Raw genomic sequence first — 20,884 nt, forward strand, 5'->3', positions numbered from 1 at the left:
CCGCCCATCCAGCATAACTTCTCTGGACGGTTCTAACTTAGAATTTGTGGACAACTACAAATACCTAGGTGTCTGGTTAGACTGTAAACTCTCCTTCCAGACTCACATCAATCATCTCCAATCCAAAGTGAAATCTAGAATTGGCTTCTTATTTCGCAACAAAGCATCCTTCACTCATGCTGCCAAACATACCCTCGTAAAATTGACCATCCTACCAATCCTCGACTTCGGCGATGTCATTTACAAAATAGCCTCCAATACCCTACTCAACAAGCTGGATGCAGTCTATCACAGTGCCATCCGTTTTGTCACCAAAGCCCCATATACAACCCACCACTGCGACCTGTATGCTCTCGTTGGCTGGCCTTCACTTCATAATCGTCACCAAACACATTGGCTCCAGGTCATCTACAAGACCCTGCTAGGTAAAGTCCCCCCTTATCTCCGCTCACTGGTCACCATAGCAGCACCCACCTGTAGCATGCGCTCCAGCAGGTATATCTCTCTGGTCACCCCTAAAGCCAACTCCTCCTTTGGTCGTCTCTCCTTCCAGTTCTCAGCTGCCAATGACTGGAACGAACTACAAAAATCTCTAAAACTGGAAACACTTATCTCCCTCACTAGCTTTAAGCACCAGCTGTCAGAGCAGCTCACAGATCTCTGCACCTGTACATAGCCCATCTTTAATTTAGCCCAAACTACTACCTTTTCCCCTACTGTATTTATTTATTTTATTTATTTTGCTCCTTTGCACCATATTATTTATATTTTAACTTTTAACTTTCTTCAAACTACAAATCTACCATTCCAGTGTTTTTCTTGCCATACTTTATTTACTTTGCCACCATGGCATTTTTTTTGCCTTTACCTCCATTATTCTCACATCATTTGCTCACATTGTCTATAGTCTTATTTTTTTCTACTGCATCATTGATTGTATGTTGTTTTACTCCATGTGTAACTCTGTGTTTTTGTATGTTGTCGAACTGCTTTGCTTTATCTTGGCCAGGTCACAATTGTAAATGAGAACTTGTTCTCAACTTGCCTACCTGGTTAAATAAAGGTGAAATAAAATAAAATAAATAAAAAGTGTACACTTCCCTTTATGGGTTTGAAAGAATATGATTGGTATATGGAAACTTCCTCAAGCCTATGCGAATGCAGTGATTATACATTTGTACATTTGCCCTGTTTATACCTGGTCCTATAATGTCATTAGATGATCCCTCTAAAGCCCTGTTTTACCTGGTTCTATACTGTCATTAAGCCTTGTTTATACCTGGATCTATACTGTCATTAAGCCTTGTTTATACCTGGTTCTATACTGTCATTTGATGATCCCTCTAAAGCCTTGTTTTACCTGGTTCTATACTGTCATTAAGCCTTGTTTATACCTGGTTCTATACTGTCATTAGATGATCCCTCTAAAGCCCTGTTTTACCTGGTTCTATACTGTCATTAAGCCTTGTTTATACCTGGTTCTATACTGTCATTAGATGATCCCTCTAAAGCCTTGTTTATACCTGGTTCTATACTGTCATTAAGCCTTGTTTATACCCGGTCCTATACTGTCATTAAACCTTGTTTATACCCGGTTCTATCCTGTCATTAAGCCTTGTTTATACCCTGTTCTATCCTGTTATTAAGCCTTGTTTATACCCGGTTCTATACTGTCATTAAGCCTTGTTTATACCCGGTTCTATCCTGTCATTAAGCCTTGTTTATACCCGGTTCTATACTGTCATTAAGCCTTGTTTATACCCGGTTCTATCCTGTCATTACGCCTTGTTTATACCTGGTTCTATACTGTCATTAAGCCTTGTTTATACCTGGTTCTATACTGTCAGTAAGCCTTGTTTATACCTGGTTCTATACTGTCATTAGATTATCCCTCTAAAGCCCTGTTTTACCTTGTTCTATACTGTCATTAAGCCTTGTTTATACCTGGTTCTATACTGTCATTAGATGATCCCTCTAAAGCCTTGTTTATACCTGGTTCTATACTGTCATTAAGCCTTGTTTATACCTGGTTCTATACTGTCATTAAGCCTTGTTTATACCTGGTTCTATCCTGTCATTAAGCCTTGTTTATACCCGGTTCTATACTGTCATTAAGCCTTGTTTATACCTGGTTCTATACTGTCATTAAGCCTTGTTTATACCTGGTTCTATACTGTCATTAAGCCTTGTTTATACCTGGTTCTATACTGTCATTAAGCCTTGTTTATACCTGGTTCTATCCTGTCATTAAGCCTTGTTTATACCCGGTTCTATACTGTCATTAAGCCTTGTTTATACCCGGTTCTATCCTGTCATTAAGCCTTGTTTATACCTGGTTCTATACTGTCATTAAGCCTTGTTTATACCTGGTTCTATACTGTCATTAAGCCTTGTTTATACCTGGTTCTATACTGTCAATAACACACTGTCAGTAACACTTCAACAATACAATCAAATCAAATCGAATTGTATTTGTCACGTGCCGAATACAACAGGTGTAGATCTTACCGTGAAATGTTTTTACGAGCCCTTAACCAACAATACAGAGTTTTAAAAAAGTAAGTAAGAAACATTTACTAAATAAACTAAAGGAAAAAATTAACACAATAAAGTAACAATCACGAGACTCTATACAAGTAGCACAGATACCAAGTCAATGTGCAAAGGTACAGGTTAGTCGAGGTAATATACATGTAGGTAGGGGTAATATACATGTAGGTAGGGTAATATACATGTAGGTAGGGTAATATACATGTAGGTAGGGTAATATACATGTAGGTAGGGGTAATATACATGTAGGTAGGGTAATATACATGTAGGTAGGGTAATATACATGTAGGTAGGGTAATATACATGTAGGTAGGGGTAATATACATGTAGGTAGGGTAATATACATGTAGGTAGGGTAATATACATGTAGGTAGGGGTAATATACATGTAGGTAGGGTAATATACATGTAGGTAGGGTAATATACATGTAGGTAGGGTAATATACATGTAGGTAGGGTAATATACATGTAGGTAGGGTAATATACATGTAGGTAGGGGTAATATACATGTAGGTAGGGGTAATATACATGTAGGTAGGGGTAATATACATGTAGGTAGGGTAATATACATGTAGGTAGGGGTAATATACATGTAGGTAGGGTAATATACATGTAGGTAGGGTAATATACATGTAGGTAGGGTAATATACATGTAGGTAGGGGTAATATACATGTAGGTAGGGTAATATACATGTAGGTAGGGTAATATACATGTAGGTAGGGGTAATATACATATAGGTAGGGTAATATACATGTAGGTAGGGTAATATACATGTAGGTAGGGGTAATATACATGTAGGTAGGGGTAATATACATGTAGGTAGGGTAATATACATGTAGGTAGGGGTAATATATATGTAGGTAGGGGTAATATACATGTAGGTAGGGGTAATATACATGTAGGTAGGGGTAATATACATGTAGGTAGGGGTAATATATATGTAGGTAGGGGTAATATATATGTAGGTAGGGGTAATATACATGTAGGTAGGGTAATATACATGTAGGTAGGGTAATATACATGTAGGTAGGGTAATATACATGTAGGTAGGGGTAATATACATGTAGGTAGGGTAATATACATGTAGGTAGGGGTAATATGTACATGTAGGTAGGGTAATATACGTGTAGGTAGGGTAATATACATGTAGGTAGGGTAATATACATGTAGGTAGGGTAATATACATGTAGGTAGGGTAATATACATGTAGGTAGAGTAATATACATGTAGGTAGGGTAATATACATGTAGGTAGGGGTAATATACATGTAGGTAGGGGTAATATACATGTAGGTAGGATAATATACATGTAGGTAGGGGTAATATATATGTAGGTAGGGGTAATATACATGTAGGTAGAGGTAATATACATGTAGGTAGGGGTAATATACATGTAGGTAGGGTAATATACATGTAGGTAGGGGTAATATACATGTAGGTAGGGGTAATATACATGTAGGTAGGGTAATATACATGTAGGTAGGATAATATACATGTAGGTAGGGTAATATGTACATGTAGGTAGGGTAATATTCATGTAGGTAGGGGTAATATATATGTAGGTAGGGTAATATACATGTAGGTAGGGGTAATATACATGTAGGTAGGGTAATATACATGTAGGTAGGGGTAATATATATGTAGGTAGGGTAATATACATGTAGGTAGGGTAATATACATGTAGGTAGGGGTAATATACATGTAGGTAGGGTAATATACATGTAGGTAGGGGTAATATACATGTAGGTAGGGTAATATACATGTAGGTAGGGTAATATACATGTAGGTAGGGTAATATACATGTAGGTAGGGTAATATACATGTAGGTAGAGTAATATACATGTAGGTAGGGGTAATATACATGTAGGTAGGGTAATATACATGTAGGTAGGGGTAATATACATGTAGGTAGGGTAATATACATGTAGGTAGGGTAATATACATGTAGGTAGGGTAATATACATGTAGGTAGGGTAATATACATGTAGGTAGGGTAATATACATGTAGGTAGAGTAATATACATGTAGGTAGGGTAATATACATGTAGGTAGGTTAATATACATGTAGGTAGGGTAATATACATGTAGGTAGGGTAATATACATGTAGGTAGGGTAATATACATGTAGGTAGGGGTAATATACATGTAGGTAGGGTAATATACATGTAGGTAGGGTAATATACACGTTCTCTCGACCCGCTGCACTACAGCCCCATCGATGTGAATGGAGGCGTGCTCGGCCCTCCTTTTCCTGTAGTCCACGATCAGCTCCTTTGTCTTGCTGACGTTGAGGGAGAGGTTGTTGTCCTGGCACCACACTGCCAGTTCTCTGACCTCCTCCCTATAGGCTGTCTCATCGTTGCCGGTGATCAGGCCTACCACCGTTGTCGGCAAATTTTATTAAGGCGTTGGAGTCGTGCGTGGCCACGCAGTCGTGGGTTAACAGGGAGTACAGCCCCAGGTCAGATTAAATAGCGCCCCTAAACGAACACCATTTCTTTTTAATATAGCAATTATGAAGCAATATTGTATCTAACTTTTTTTAATAAACGTTTTCTTCAGCATTGGTGAAGTCTCTCTAATGGAATGAGTTAAATTCTGTATAAAGACAATATCTACAACTTTAGTTGGATTATGCTAAACTTAGCCAACCTTTCAAAATTCACCAGAAATGAAATCCCAGATTATAATTTTCTATAACGACACCCATCTCCCGTTGGGAATGAATTTTTAATCCTGTGTAACATCACCCAATGGTCCACTTCCTTGATAACACTGCTCCCTAGTGTCGATACAGACATGGGAAAAGACAAAGCAGTCTGTTTTCCTGCTCATACTTACACTATATACCTCTAATACTTACAACTTGGATGTCCAACTGTCTTAATGGGAGCAGTTCATACATGATTGCAATGTCGGCCCCTGTAGCAACCCGTTTTTGACGTTTCTTTCGAATGTATTGACATTTTACGGCAGTTTGTGTAGCCTAGTGGTTAGAGCGTTGGGCCAGTAACCAGAAGGTTGCTGGATTGAATCCCTGAGCTGACAAGGTAAAAATCTGTTGTTCTGCCCCTGAGCAAGGCAGTAAACCCACTGTTCCCCAGGCGCTGAAGACGTGGATGTCGATTAAGGCAGCCCCCCCCCCCCCCCACAGCACCTCTCTGATTCAGAGGGGTTGGGTTAAATGCGGAAGACACATTTCAGTTAAATACATTCAGTTGGACAACTGACTAGGTATCCTCCTTTTTTCTGCTAGTGTTCCATGCATGTTCTCCTCTGTAGAAGGAAGACTGGCCTATAGAAGTGTTATATAGAGGGACCCTGCAGTTTCCTCAGCACCCCCTGGTGGACATTCCAGGTCATTCCAGCTTTTGCATGTGCTTGGTCAGGGGGATAGACCATCGTGACATTTAAAGACAAGCTTCACATTAGCAAATGTGATTGAAGTGTTCAAAGCTCAGGACATTATACTTTTTCAGGATGTAACAGCGATGGTACCGTAAGTGCTTTTGGTCCAGGATTTTCAGTGCACGGTTATACAGTGATTCTAAGGGTCTCTGCACCGTATGTCTGGCCTGGGACCAGAATGTTTTACAGTAGGACGTGTGAGAGAACACCATTGCGTGTAAGAATATGAACCAAACCAGCTGTGTCAAAGGCCTTTTATCAGGTCAAGGAAGACTGCTCCGACCACATTTCCCTCATCCAATGATTTCTTGATGTTCTCCAGGAGAACAGTTTGCTGTTTCAGTGGAGTATTTTGGTCTGAATCTAAAAATTGTTCCCGGTGCAATACTGATGCTCATCCAGATATGACATGAGCTGTTCTGCTTGGACTTTCTCCAACACTTTCGATAGGACAGGCAGAATACTGACTAGTCTGTAGGTACTTCTCAGTTCAGAATACTGACTTGAAGATAGGTGTGACTAGAGCAATTATCCAGGCCCACTGTTAATGGAGATATTTATCAGGTGGGTGGACTGGTTTTGCCAGGTTATCACTATACCTCTTAATGAATGCAGTGTTGAAATTGAATATGTCTTTAGAGTAGGTGGTTTTCAGATTGAATATGTCTTTAGAGTAGGTGGTTTTCAGATTGAATATGTCTTTAGAGTAGGTGGTTTTCAGATTGAATATGTCTTTAGAGTAGGTGGTTTTCAGATTGAATATGTCTTTAGAGTAGGTGGTTTTCAGATTTCTGAGGACTCTCACTCTGTTTAACACACCTCTGAGTTCAATAAAGTCAGATTTATTTACATCATTGCCACTGGTGGGATTTGGAGGATGAGCAAACTTCATGGCAAAAAAAGTTGTTAAATTAATTTGCAATCTGTCCTTGATCAAACACTCCCCCCATCACTTTTACAACAGTCACTTTTTGTTTTTACTTGTGGATTTATCAGGTTTTTAATTTGTTTCCATATTACTGCACTATTTCATTTGACGTCTGTTAAAACAGTCCCAACGTTTTGCTGTTGCAGCACGCAGTCCTTTTTAGTCCCTTATATCAGTACTCCTGCGACTTTTTAGGAACGTTTTTAATGCCGCATTTCGATGTTTCATGAGTTGTAAAAGAGAAATGTCTAGCCTTGGTAACTGTTTTTTCTTTGACTTGTGCTTAGTTTTTTGAGAAACTTGTCTACAACTTGTCTAGTAGCGGATATAATTTAATCAAAACACTGATTTGTCTTATGTAGTTGCAGAGTATTGTCCCAATTAAGTGCTTTCGGGTCAGTTTCGAACTTCTCCATAACATTTCTGGGGATAGCCAGCCCAGAGGGTTTGCTGGTATTTAAATACCGAAGGGGTGGCAGGTAGCCTAGTGGTTGGAGCGTTATACTAGTAACCAAAAGGTTGCAAGATCAAATCCTCGAGCTGACAAGATAAATCTGTCGTTCTACCCCTGAACAAGGCCACTGTTCCTAGGCTGTCATTGAAAATAAGAATTTGTTCTCTCTGACTTGCCTAGTTAAATAAAGGTAAAACATGTTTGTTGGTGAGTTTCCTAACAATAAGGGTCATGTTGAGACCTGAGAGACCTGTTATTATAAACTAGGTGGTTGGAGCCCTGAATGCTGACTGGCTGACAGCTGTGGTATATCAGACCGTATACCACAGGTATGACAAAACATTTATTTTTACTGCTCTAATTACATTGGTAACCCGTTTATAATAGCAATAAGGCACATCGGGGGTTTGTGGTATATGGCCAATATACCACGGCCAAGGGCGGTATCCAAGCACTCCGCGTTGCATCGTGCTTAAGATCAGCCCTTAGCGATATACCACACCTCCTCTGGCCTTATTGCTTCATTAGAATGCACCAACATGCCATATATTGTTTAACCGTCTACCTGTATAACAATAAGCCATGAATTATCCTATCATGTGCAAATAAAGAAAACAAAAGGATTTAAAAAGAGAATAAAACGTTTAATTTCATTTTTCATACATGTTGAAACAACAGAGAAAACAATCTAACGGACTGGTTGGTTTGAGTACGTATACAAACCCCATTGACAATGGGTAGTGTCCTACTATGTGACAAAGTCATGTAAATTGGTCTGCATCGCATAGTTCACATAACAGAATAACAAACAAACCATAGATCTCATTCTCTGTTGGTCGTTTAAAGAAACTTTGCATACGGTAGTAGCGTCTACAACCAATCTCATGTAGTGACAAAGCCAGAGTCCCAAATGGAGACGTATTCCCTACGTACAGCACTATGGTGGACCAGGGCCCTACGCAGGCCTTAGGGTGCTGTTTGGGAAGCAAAAAAACACTTTTCCTTTTAACTAACACCAGTCTGATGTTCTGTAGTGACAAACACTTTTCCTTTTAACTGACACCAGTCTGATGTTCTGTAGTGACAAACACTTTTCCTTTTAACTAACACCAGTCTGATGTTCTGTAGTGACAAACACTTTTCCTTTTAACGAACACCAGTCTGATGTTCTGTAGTGACAAACACTTTTCCTTTTAACTAACACCAGTCTGATGTTCTGTAGTGACAAACACTTTTCCTTTTAACTATTCAAGAGTTAGTCCATTCATTCAGGTGATGTTTTCTTCAAATAAACATTAAAATGGCCCAGTATGATTCAAACAGACAGACATGTTTAAAACACACAATGCACCTAAACTAATAGATTAATAAAACATGTATTTTCAGTGTTACAACATTGCTCAAAGAAACTGCATGGAGAAATTGAACTGGCTCCAACAGATCAGTGGGTGGATTTCATTTCTATTGCATGTTTGTGATTTTTTTTAAATGAAAAGAACAAAAATCAGACGATTTAAATAAATTGTAGAGGTAGCCCGTTCTGCCATACAACCACAACAGAGTGTTGCATCAACAAGAGAGGAACGACAACCCTTTTCTCTCATATGCAAAATCATTCGCAAATAGGCTATAGGCTCATTCAGTACATTTTTAAAAAGCGAAAATAAACCAGCCATGAACATTATAATACCACATTAGGACCAAGACAGAAGTGTTAAGAAATAATATCTGTAGCTGAAACAATATTTCGAAAACAACAACGGTTTAAAATCAATAGCCAGTAAATAGCAGTGGAACTTGACCACCGGTTGGAGGGTAAAATCTGTACATCAAAACAACTTCCTGCATGCAACAGCCAATCAGAGCACACGATTCTCAAATGAAGGTGGAACTTCTGGAATGGTCAAATTAAAAACAAAAAACACACAAATCATATCATATGACAAATACTACCGTTGTAGAAGAAGCCTTTAGATATACTGCTTCGTCAGTTTAGTTCCACAATAAACAATCCCTCACTCAGTTGTAGTGTTTCACTTAAAGAAACGCAGACAAAATGTCTGTCCTGTCCTCCTCCAGTATTTTAATACAAAGTCTGTCAGTATGTCTCAAAAGATCCCTTGCTTGGAGTGACAGCAGCTCGGTCTCTGTTTGTAGTGACACTGTCTGTTAGGGGCATAGGTGCCATAGAGAAGGACATAGGAACACCCCCAGTGAGAGGATGAGGTGTCTGTCTACAACAGTTCAGTCCCATTACACGGAAGTGAAACTGACAGCCATTACCACCACAGAGACAGAGAGTGGTGTCTTAATTAGCTATTGACAATCACTACTAGTTCCTTGCTCAAAGCTCAGTCTGTTGTTGACATGGAGAAATAACAATGACAGCTAACACTATAGACAGAGAGGTGTCTTCTGTCTTAGTTAGGCAGAGTCATTGACAATCACAACCACCAGGTGCTCTTCATCCAGACTCTCCAAAGTTCTGCGAGGGGTCTGGAGGAACTGCTGGGAGAAGTCACAGGGGGGGAAGGCATACAGCATGCCCCCCTTTCCCCCCTCCTTAGCCCCGCCTACAGGTAGACTGATCACTCCTGCAGCCTCCTTGTTCCTCAGGTAGGTGACCAGGTGACGGAGGAGTCTGATCTGTAGACCTGGTTCAGGCGGAGGGGCCTCGCGGTCGATGGGGCCCTGGAGGGCCAGGAGAACAGCGTAGCCCTCGGACCCACCCTGCTTGATCCTCCTGGTGACCTCGTCCAGCCTGGTCTGGTCCATCCTCAGTCGCTGGGCGATCTTCAGCTGGGTCAGTTTCCCCTTGGCCTGGTGGTCCTTCATGACAGAGTGGAAGAACCCGGAGCCTCCCTCTAGCAGGTGCATGTTAGTGGGGAAGCAGGAGTTCTTCAGGGCGAAGTGACCGTGCCAGGCTTTGGTGAGGGTGGCGGCATACTCCGACAGCGTGCTGAGTGTCTTAGGGTCTTTATTAGGCATGTCAGACAAGGTGTGGTTGTTGTCGCTCGCGTTTCTGTGGTTGCGGTCACGGTCTCGTTCCTTTTCCCTGTCCCCACCGGTCTTCAGTCCCCCACCCCGGTCCTCGTTGGAGTGGCGGCTGCTGTCAGGGCTCTGTCCCCTGGGCTCGGTGGTGGAGTCTGGGGCTCTGACCCTGGCTCTGTCTGGGCTGTCCTCTGGAGAGGCTGGTCCTCCTCCCCTCACCTTGGACCTGCCTCTCTCCTTCTCCTGAGAGGGCCTGTCTAGGGAGAGACTGCGGCGTCTCCGTCTCTCCCCCCCAGCCCGCGCTGCGTCCCTCTCCTTCAGCCAGCGCTCTCGGCTACGGCTCCGGGCTGCTCGGTCCCCCCGCCCTCCACGGGATCCCCCAAATGCTTCACCCCCCCTACGCTCCAGGCTCTTGGTTGGGCTGGTGAACTCTCTGTCTCCCCTGTCCCTGTCCAGCAGAGCCCTCTCTCTCTCCCGCTGGGTGAACAGGGCGTGGGAGGGGGGCGAACGGTCCCTGGCACGAAGCTCTCTCTCCAGGCTGCAGTCGCGGTGCCTCCCGCCGTAACCCTCTGGCAGCAGGTCCAGGTGGGCAGGCAGGGGCACAGGGGGCTGGTACCCCACCGGGTAGCTACGAGGAAGGGGCTCTTCCGCCTTGGCAAAGTCCACCCTCAGCCTCCGCTCTGGGCCTCCCAGGGGGAAACCTCTCATCTGGGCACAGGCGGCCTGGGAGGCGTCCAAGCTTTCATACTGAATATAGGCAAAATTGTCCCCTTTCACATAGTCTATGTTTCGGATGCTGCCGAAGCGGTCAAACTCACGGGCTAGTGCTGCTAGGGAGTTGCTAGGGCCGAGGCCACCTACCCAGAGTCTCGTGGTGGGGTTGGCTTTACCATAGCCAATCTTCACCGGGTTCCCACCGATCACGCGGCCCTGCATGGCTATCTTGGCCCGGTGAGCCATGTCTAAATTCTGGAACTTGAGGAAAGCGTAAGCTCCCCCCTGTCCGCGCGCCGGTCGTTTAATCACAACTTCCTCAATGATGCCGTACTTATCAAAGCCTCTCCTCAGCTCGCCCTCGGTGACGTTATGATCCAGGTTGCCAATGAACAGGTTCCTACACGCCCGCGCGTCGTCCTCTGGCTTTATGTCTTCGTGCTCGGGTACTGGCAGCCCGTATGGCCGCCCTCTCTCATCCAACATCCCGTAGTAATCCAAGATCCTCTCCCTCTCTCTGCTCAGTCCCAACCCCTCTACAGGGTAGTGTCTCAGTGGTCGGATGTCTCTGATACTGCTAACTCCTGCCCCTGGGGAGAGGGACCTCTGTCTATAAGGGGGATATGAGGCGCCATGAATGGGAATGTAGCTCACATCCGGCGGCGTGCAGCTGCGACGACGGACGTACATGGGCTCTACTTTAAGGGGGCGATCATACAGCACTAACCTGGTCTTGGCATGCCTGGCCTCTTTAGCGTCTTCCGGGTGACGGAAATTCACGTAGGCAACACGGCCCAGCTCTGGAGTGTGAGATAGTTTCACACTAACGTCCCCGAACTTTTTAAACTCGTGGAACAGTCCGTCTTCAACATGTTCGTCAGAAAGCACCGAGCCTAGATTGCTAATGAGCAACGATTTATATTCCAGAGTCCCCCCCGCTCCCCCCCGGGGGCCCAGTAGCTCGGTCGCCGCTTTGCCTTTAGGCAGGGCGGCTGTAGTCCGGAGAACGGGGCGGCCGATCAGACCGAGGTCGTGGTGTTGTTGTCGGTGGTGAAGTGGGTCTCCAGCGGCCCCGCGTTCCTCCCGAAGCCGTGTCTTTTCTCGTTCCCTACTCCTGCTCCGAGCATGTTGCCTTCGGCTTTCAGCGAGCAGCAAGGCAAGAGGCGGGGGCAGTATGTCCTCTCTCCGCGCCCCGTCTCGTTCCCGCTCTCTTTCCCGTATTCGTTTCGCTAAAGCCCGACTAGGACTGGAGTCCCTCCCGGCCTGTCGTTTCATTTTCAAACGATACCCAAACTTTTTAGCTAGGTAACGTTAGCTAGTTAGCAAGCTAGTGTCTGCAGAAACAATCTGGTCTGGAATCAAATGCCTCGATTTTTTTTAAAATCAGACGTTGCACAGATACGGACGATTTACTAACTTGTAACGAACGTCCACAACGTTGAGACTTTGTATTTATTGTGAATTAAAAGGATAAACACATTTAAAAACATTAGAGAACCTACATCAACGCCGCCATCTTGGACAAAAGGAATGTGCGCGTTCCGCCAATGGGAGGGGTTTGAGTCGACGTCGCGGGAGGGGTCGTGACGTGACAGAAGGCATATTCCCCTAACCTCAATTTTACAAATAATATGCGACACAAATTACATAATTAGGCAGGATCATGTAAATGTAAACTGTATCGTGGAAACGTATACAGTGCCAACATGAAATAAACGGTGCGTGTATTTCTATCTGATGACTATAGTGCATAGACCCATTGCAAAATATCATGTTTCACATTGTCAACACGCAAACCTACTGGAATAGACTCGCAGTAGGTGAAATTGATTCACAAAGAAAATAAATAAATCACATAGCTCAGTAGAAATGACCCTGCACCTGATGAGAAAGTTTGACTTCGTTCCTTATATTAGTCATACATTAATGACATACATGCCTCCCATCAGTGAAATAGGTTTTATGCAGTTCTTCAGAAGCTCACGGGCAGTCACATTCAGGAAAAAAAGCTGAGAGTCATATGCTTTGGTAATGTAGTTAAGCCAGATAATTCAGTTGGTGCACAAGTATTCATACAAAATTAGATATACATCTGATCATGGCACTTCTGACACTGGGTTTTCATATTTTAATGAAAAAGTAGAGCACAGTTGTAACAAACACTAGGTCTTACATGAAAGGTTCAGTGTGAAAGAACAGCACAATGTCTTCTCATTTCCCCTCCATCTTAAATGTTATTTCCGGAGTGGCCACCCTTATCGGTAGAGGCTTAGGGACAGTATGGGTGCAGGTACTTGTTCTAGCCAAGTAGTGTCACACCACAGTATCACAACTCAAGGTCTCGATTTGCAGACTGATTAGTAGAATCAGGAACTTGACTTACTGCTTGCCTGGAATAAAATCCCTGCATGCACACTGTCTAGGACTCTGCCTAAAAGCTTGTCCACCCCTGTTCTATTTGATTATACCGTTAATAATTAAATCAAATAATAATGTCTATCCCTTCAAAAATAAACTAAAAAGGGCATGTACAGACTGTCGGGTGGTTCATATACCGCACAGCGAACATTTCACACCACAAAAATAACCTCAGGGCTACCATGGCCCCTAGTCACAAATTATCCCCCCAAATGGCACCCTATTCCCTACTTAGTTCACTATTTCTGACCAGGACCCAGAGCTCTGGTCAAAAGTAGTGCACTATATAGGGGAATAGGGTACTATTTGGGACAAAATATGTCAGAGTTGAAGCGTGACCTAGGATCAGGTGGGTCCACCATTTCTTATTCATTATGATGTAAAAGGCAAAACGGATCCTAGATCAGCACTCCTACTCCGAAACACTGAAAACAAACCCAGGTCCGAATCCCCTCTTCCCCTCCATTTCGTTACAGATCAGTCCTTGCTTGGGCTGCATTGGGGGCGTACTTGGGCATGAGTTCATTGATCTTGCGGATGAAGTCGGACTTCTCGGCACAGCCTTTACACGACTCTCCCCACTCCTCCAGGATTTTCTTCAAGTCCTTTACCTTCAGCTTCTTCAGGTCCACTGTGCTCAGATCCACCTGTTTGTCTGCAGGCAAGGGAGAAAGGGAGGTAAAAATTACAGTGTAACCGAGTTGGATTCATAACCTCACTCCTCAGCTTTAAACGTCACTACGTGCTACGCCAAACGGCTAGCTTTTCGGTAGTGTAACTGGCTAAGAATGTTTCAGGAGGGGTTTCAGGAGGGTGGTCAAGTCTATGCAGCAGAGGATTCCAGATGGAGTAGCAGTAAGCAAGCACAGTGACACCCGTTTGATATAAAAAAAAAAAATCTATCAATAAAAAAGGTCAAGAGACTGAACACTATTCTATGCTCCAATGTGATTTACTGACAACATGGGAGCGTACAGAATGCAGAGTTATTTTCCACCTTCTATATAGAGAGAGAAGGATCACATTTCACTGCCAGGGCAATCAGTCCCACACAAACCTCCACAGACAGGCCATGGTACGGTAACGACGTTCAAAATAGGTCCTCGTCCGATGCCCGTGTTTGTGTATATACTGTGAATAGATTGTACAATATAGGTCCAAACCCTGCCTGCATACACCGTGTTTAGACTATGATCCACAAACAATTATCCACTGGAATTGTGACTGCTGTAAAGAACACTATTGGCTAAATGTTTTCTAGTAGTCTCATGGGACTAAAACTATGGGAAGTAACAAAGGAGAAATGTCCCGTGTGGCTCAGTAGGTATAGCACAGTGTTTGTAACGCCAGGGTTGTGGGTTCCATTCCCACGGGGGACCTGTAAGAAAAATGTATACACTAAGTCGCTCTGGATACAAACATCTTCTACACTGAACTAAAATATCAAATGCAACATGTTCAGTGTCGGTGCCATGTTTCCAAGAGCTGAAATAAAAGATCCCTGAAAATGTTCCATAAGCACAAAAAGCTTATTTCTATCAAATATTGTGCACAAATGTGTTTACATCCCTGTTAGTGAGCATTTCTCCTTTGCTAAAAATAATCCATCCACCTGACAGGTGTGGCATATCAAGAAGCTGATTAAACAGCATGATCATTATACAGGTGCACCTTGTGCTGCAGACAATAAAAGGCCACTAAAATGTGCAGTTTTGTCACACAACACAATGCCACAGATGTCTAAAGTTGAGGGAGTGTGCAATTGTTGCCAGAGCATTGAATGTTCATTTCATAAGCTACAGACAATCAAGACAATTGCCTTTTTGAAACATTTTTTTAAAAGCGATGGCAATTTGAATGCACAGAGATGCCATAACAAGATCCTGAGGCCCGTTGTCATGCCATTCATCCACTGCCATCACCTCATGTTTCAGCATGATAATGCACTGCCCCACGTCACAAGGATCTGTACACAATTCCTGGAAGCTGAAAATGTCCCAATTCTTCAATGGCCTGCATACTAGCGGTTAGAGCATTGTGGCAGTAACAGAAAGATCACTGGTTCGAATACCCGAGCCGCATACTAGGTAATGTGAGATGGCTCCACCTGGAGCGGCAGGTAGCCTAGTGGTTTGAATACCCGCACAGACAAGGTGAAAAATCTGGTAATGTGCCTTTGAGCAAGGCACTTAAGCCTAATTTGCTACAGGGGCACTCTACTATGGCTGACCCTCTAAAATAACACTGCACCTATCCAGTGTATGTGACAACAATACTTATTATTTTTTACCGTATTTCAGTTCACAGATCTGACTGTCCTTCTTCTTTAGTTTCTCACAGATCTTGTCCACTGGTGAATGGTAGCTCAGGGGCTTGGAGATTTCATTGAGGATTTTGGTGGCTGCGTCATTTGTTCCACCAATGTAGTAACACTAGGGTACAGAAGGAAGAACAGCAATGAATCAACAAACCCAGTGGATAATCTGGATAGGACACAATGTAACTACTTAAATCGACTTGACTTCCATTAAACTAAAACAAAAAAAGATTAGCCTAAATCACTTACAAATCGGTTTTCCTTTCCCTTGACATCTTTGCAGGTTTTGACGAGTTCCTTCTCGATGTCCGCGCTGGTAAATTTAACATGGTTGTCTTGTAATGACTGGTAGAACCGACCCAGAAAGCTCACACACACTGAAAGGCAAAACAACAAGGCAGCCATCGGTAGGATTGTAAAGTGGTGACACATCAAGACTTATGCATTACCTTATAGGCTAGCTAAACCTAGGATAAAAACCATTTAATCTAATGTTAATCTATACCAGAAATAGGTTTAACTCCAGTTGTTGTGGACATACGGGTTACCCAGGATTTAGGCCTACAAACCTAAGAATTATGTTCTGGTCAGTCTGTTATGATACGTATGGATAAGCCTGACCAAATCTACTTAAGTATGTATGATCAGCCATCACATCTATGATAAGAATAACAACTTGACGAAGGACTCAAGAAGCACATTACCTCACCAACTGAAACCACATGCAGTAACTGGGGCAGCAGGTAGCCTAGTGGTTAGAGCGTTGGGCCAGTAACCAGCAGGTAGCCTAGTGGTTAGAGCGTTGGACTAGTAACCGAAAGGTTCTAGATCGAATCCCCGAACTGACAAGGTAAAAATCTGTCGTTCTACCTCTGAACAAGGAAGTTAACCCACTGTTCCTAGGCTGTCATTGTAAATAAGAATATGTTCTTAACTAACTTACCTAGTTAAATAAAGAAAAAGGAAAAACTAATAAACAAAACTAAAAAAACTTGCCTGGGGCCCAAGGCTTTAATGAGCAATATGACTCTTCATTGACAAGTACTAGCTAAGCTAGCCAGATACAGCAAACTACAACACTTAAAAAAAAAAAAAACATTTAAATTCAAGAGAACACATTGAAAAGAGATCTTAACTATTGTATCTAGCAAGACAAAATCCATTTGATGAAGACTGTTGTACAGCTCCATGAATTATCAGGCATAGGTTTCACAACATACGTTGCCATAACACTTAGCTACTAATAGCTATATCCATAGTTACAGTGACGTGTGTGTAATATATATATATGAGACAAACCAACCCACCTTCACACTCCCCATCTTTCAAAGCGTCGCTACTACTAGGTACCAAAGCTAGCACCGCAAGGGCGACCGACAAACTACTCAAACACAACATTTTACGATGAATTAACGTATTCTATTTTAGCTAGTTAGATGTAAACGTAACGATACAAAACTATTTAGCTACAAATGACAGCTACACATGTGCATCCCAGAGTCGACACCGGTAAAGTGAGCACGCAATGTCCTGATTCTGCGAAGCTTCCTGCTAAACACGTCAACCTATGCAGGATTCCCATTGGTTCTCATTTTACTCTCTAGAACACGATTGGTTTGTTTCCTGTAACGTTCCACGCACATTTCTCTGATTGGCCACGTGCTCTTCGTTCCGGGGACATCGTCCAGTTGGCGCCATGCGATTGGATTAGAGCTCTGTATGTTAATTTACAGCAGAGATCTATATATAAGGACGAGATGCTCACGTCTCAGCACAAACAATGGGTGTCGTCCCAAAGGCGAGAATGCAGGCAGGCGAAAAGGTTCAAAATAAGCCCATAGAAACGCATTGGTCTTATTTTGGACAGCTTTTGATGAGAATGAAACCTTTCGTTTGGCCTCTCCCTCTCTGTTGACAGTCATATCTGATCATTTCCGGTATAAACATCGGGCATAGAGCAGAAAGTGACTGCTCTTTATTCATTGGGGTAATGCTGTCTGTGTACATTTATTTAATATGATTTAATATAGGTAATATAATAGAAAGCACAATGATATGGTGTCCTCTCTGGTTCAGGCTGTTTCACAGAATGTTGGCGTAAATAAGGCAACCACACATTTATGCTGCGTTCATGTGCTAGTCGGAAATAGGTTGTAGTTGCGAACTGGTTGTCGTTATACACGTGCCACAGTCAACCAGTCAGCAAGTAAGACATTTCAGAGTTTCCTAGTTCCGGCTAGCCATTGAACGCGCCACAAGCTGTGTCTTCGTCTCCGTATCACAGATAGAACAAGGAAACCCGATTTTGATAAACTCCCATATCTACTGGGTGAAATACCAGTGTTCCATCACAGCAGCAAGATTTGTGACCTGTTGCCACAAGAAAAGGTCAACCAGTGAAGAACAAACACAATTGTAAATACAACCCATATTTATGCTTATTTATTTTCCCTTTTGTACTTTAACCATTTGTGCATCGTTACAACACTGTATATATACCAAATATGACATTTGTAATGTCTTTATTATTTTGGAACTTCTGTGAGTGTAATGTTTACTGTTAATTTTTATTGTTTATTTCACTTTTGTATATTATCTACCTCACTTGCTTTGTCAATGTTAACATATGTTTCCCATGCCAATAAAGCCCCTTGAATTGAATTGACAAGGAGTGAGATGTTTCACCGGATGTATACACCTGAAGAGTCTGGAGTTAATTTCCACTTCCCACCAAATATGGTGAGGAGAGGAAAACCAGTGTCCGGCAGCGGGAGAGTTTGAAGCGACATGGAACTGTGCTGACATTCTGCAATATTTTTCATTGATGAAACATCTGATATCAATACAGTTTTATGTTCCCAAAACAATAATCTGTTGCGAACAGATTTGACTAAGTTTTGTAGACTTTACCCTTGGCCAAAAGTATCTAAAGTTGTTTAATAGTGCGAGGGCGAATTGAGTCATTGCACACGCTCACTTCTAGCGGAAATATACAAAATACTTGCTAGAACGCGCCAATATGATCTCGCTAACTCGTGCTTGGCTCTTCCCACCTTCTTGCCTGTTCTGTCCACTATGATTCATTTGCTCCATTTGGAAACAACAGGCTGTGGTGTATCCTGAGTGTTATACAAATCTATGGTGGTACTAAACAGCATATCAAATTACCTTACCAATTTAGAAGTTTAGCTAAAGAACCTCAAACAAAAGTAGTTGTGAATGGTGTTGAATCAGATGAAATTATACATTTATAGTACAAGCAAATGCTAGGATAATGACCTAGTTATGTACTTTCCCATCACTTTAACAACTGGTAAATAATGACAAGTTGGAAGCAGCAGTGAGTCAATAAAACATGATCTTTAATGTTAGGCATTAATAATAATTCATCAATTCCACATCACAGTAGTTGAAGTGAGTAGGAAAAAAGTGTGTATGTATTTACATCTAAAATCCACATCACAGTTGATTCATGCTAAACACAATATATACAATAAATTACTTTTAGAGTAATTAAAGGTTTTGTATTCCGTAAGAGTGACAGAAGTAGAACGCATCCCGCTAACTGTCCAGAATTGATGCAAAACACACAAAATAATCATCAAAATAATTAGGCAAAATGAAATAAGTCACGTTTTTTGTATGTTTTTGTCTAGTTTTTCTATGTTTTAAAAACACATTTACATCAGAAAGTACAAGGCAGACAATTAATAATCACAATCTTTACATGGTTTGCCCTTTTTAGCCTTATAAATACACTGCGTTGTCATGGTTATTTAAAGATAATAGAGAAGAGCCTGACAAGGTGGTCTGGAGGTAAAGAACTGCAATGATTTCAAAAATGTTTTGTACCCCCATTTGTACCTTGTACCGCCATTGTACCCCCCCCCCCCCCAACCTAGATCCTACTGCAGTTTTCTATATTTACAAAGAACGACTGAAAAATTAAACACTTTCATGAGTACTGTTCTTGCTTCCTATTCCACTCAACTGTCTCCACTTTTTATTTTGATTTATTTAACCTTTATTTTACATTGGCCCTAACTTGCCACAAAGTAAGACTAAACAACCGTTTATTCATATTAAATGATAGGCGACATATAATCAAATACTCTGTACCCAGTTCCCAGAGCAGTATGTCCTTCTGCTGGATATGCTCAATACACAAGACACAGATCAATAGTAATGTGTGCGTTTCAAAGTCAAGTGTGTATGGACTAATTGTTTGAGTAGAAAACAATAAGGGAATTTCTACTGAAAAATAATAATAAATGCAACATGTAAAGTGTTGGTCCCATGTTTCATGAGCTGAAATAAAAAATCCTAGACATTTTTCATATGCACAAAAAGCTGATTTCTCTCAAATTTTGTTCACAAATTTGTTTACTTCCATGTTAGTGAGCGTTTATCCTTCGCCAAGATAATCCATCCACCTGACAGGTGTGGCATATCAAGAAGCTGATTAAACAGCATGATCATTACACAGGTGCACCTTGTGCTGGGGACAATAAAAGGCCACTCTAAAATGTGCAGTTTTGTCACACAACACAGAGCTGTTTCCAGATACTTGAATGTTAATGTCTCTACCATAAGCTGCCTCCAATGTTATTGAGGAGTATTTCTGTCTGTAATAAAGCCATTTTGTGGGGGAAAACTTATTTTTGATTGGCTTGGCCTGGTTCCCCAGTGGGAGGGTCTGACTGCCAAGTGGGTGTACCTATGCTCTCCCAGGCCCACCCATGGCTGCACCCCTGCCCAGTTATCTGAAATCCATAGATTAGGGCCTAATGAATTTAAGTTGACAGATTTCCTAAAATGAACTGTAACGCAGCAAAATCTTTGAAATCGTTGCATGTTGCGTTCATATTTTTGTTCAGTATATATATATATATATATATATATGTGTGTGTGAATTTATAGAAATAAATCAAATACATTGAGAGACTGCATAGGTCATATGCATAACATGTTCCTTCATATCCTCTGCTCATATTGAAATAAAATAATGAATGAAAGTATGCTATTATCTTTAAATTATTTACATTTATGATTTGAAAAGTTCAATGAAAACAAGGAGGAATTCCTGCTTTTTCAGCAACATAGCT

The 20,884-nt window shown here is 41.9% G+C and overlaps 2 protein-coding genes across 2 annotated transcripts; both read right to left on the minus strand.

Annotated features, from left to right (window-relative positions):
- Positions 1-7,962: 7,962 nt before the first annotated feature.
- Positions 7,963-13,004, minus strand: rbm15b (RNA binding motif protein 15B). The gene has a single exon (XM_029692887.1). It carries the CDS (start codon positions 12,317-12,319, stop codon positions 9,764-9,766), a length of 2,556 nt encoding a protein of 851 aa, XP_029548747.1. The 5' UTR covers positions 12,320-13,004; the 3' UTR covers positions 7,963-9,763.
- A 154-nt stretch (positions 13,005-13,158) lies between these two features.
- Positions 13,159-17,337, minus strand: manf (mesencephalic astrocyte-derived neurotrophic factor). Its single transcript, XM_029692888.1, has 4 exons — positions 17,087-17,337; positions 16,029-16,156; positions 15,753-15,894; positions 13,159-14,117 (listed from the first exon to the last, which is right to left on the minus strand). Exons 1-4 carry the CDS (start codon positions 17,175-17,177, stop codon positions 13,933-13,935), a joined length of 546 nt encoding a protein of 181 aa, XP_029548748.1. The 5' UTR covers positions 17,178-17,337; the 3' UTR covers positions 13,159-13,932.
- Positions 17,338-20,884: the final 3,547 nt, after the last annotated feature.

The sequence above is a fragment of the Salmo trutta genome, chromosome 16, assembly GCF_901001165.1.
Source record: "Salmo trutta chromosome 16, fSalTru1.1, whole genome shotgun sequence".
NCBI lineage: Eukaryota > Metazoa > Chordata > Actinopteri > Salmoniformes > Salmonidae > Salmo > Salmo trutta.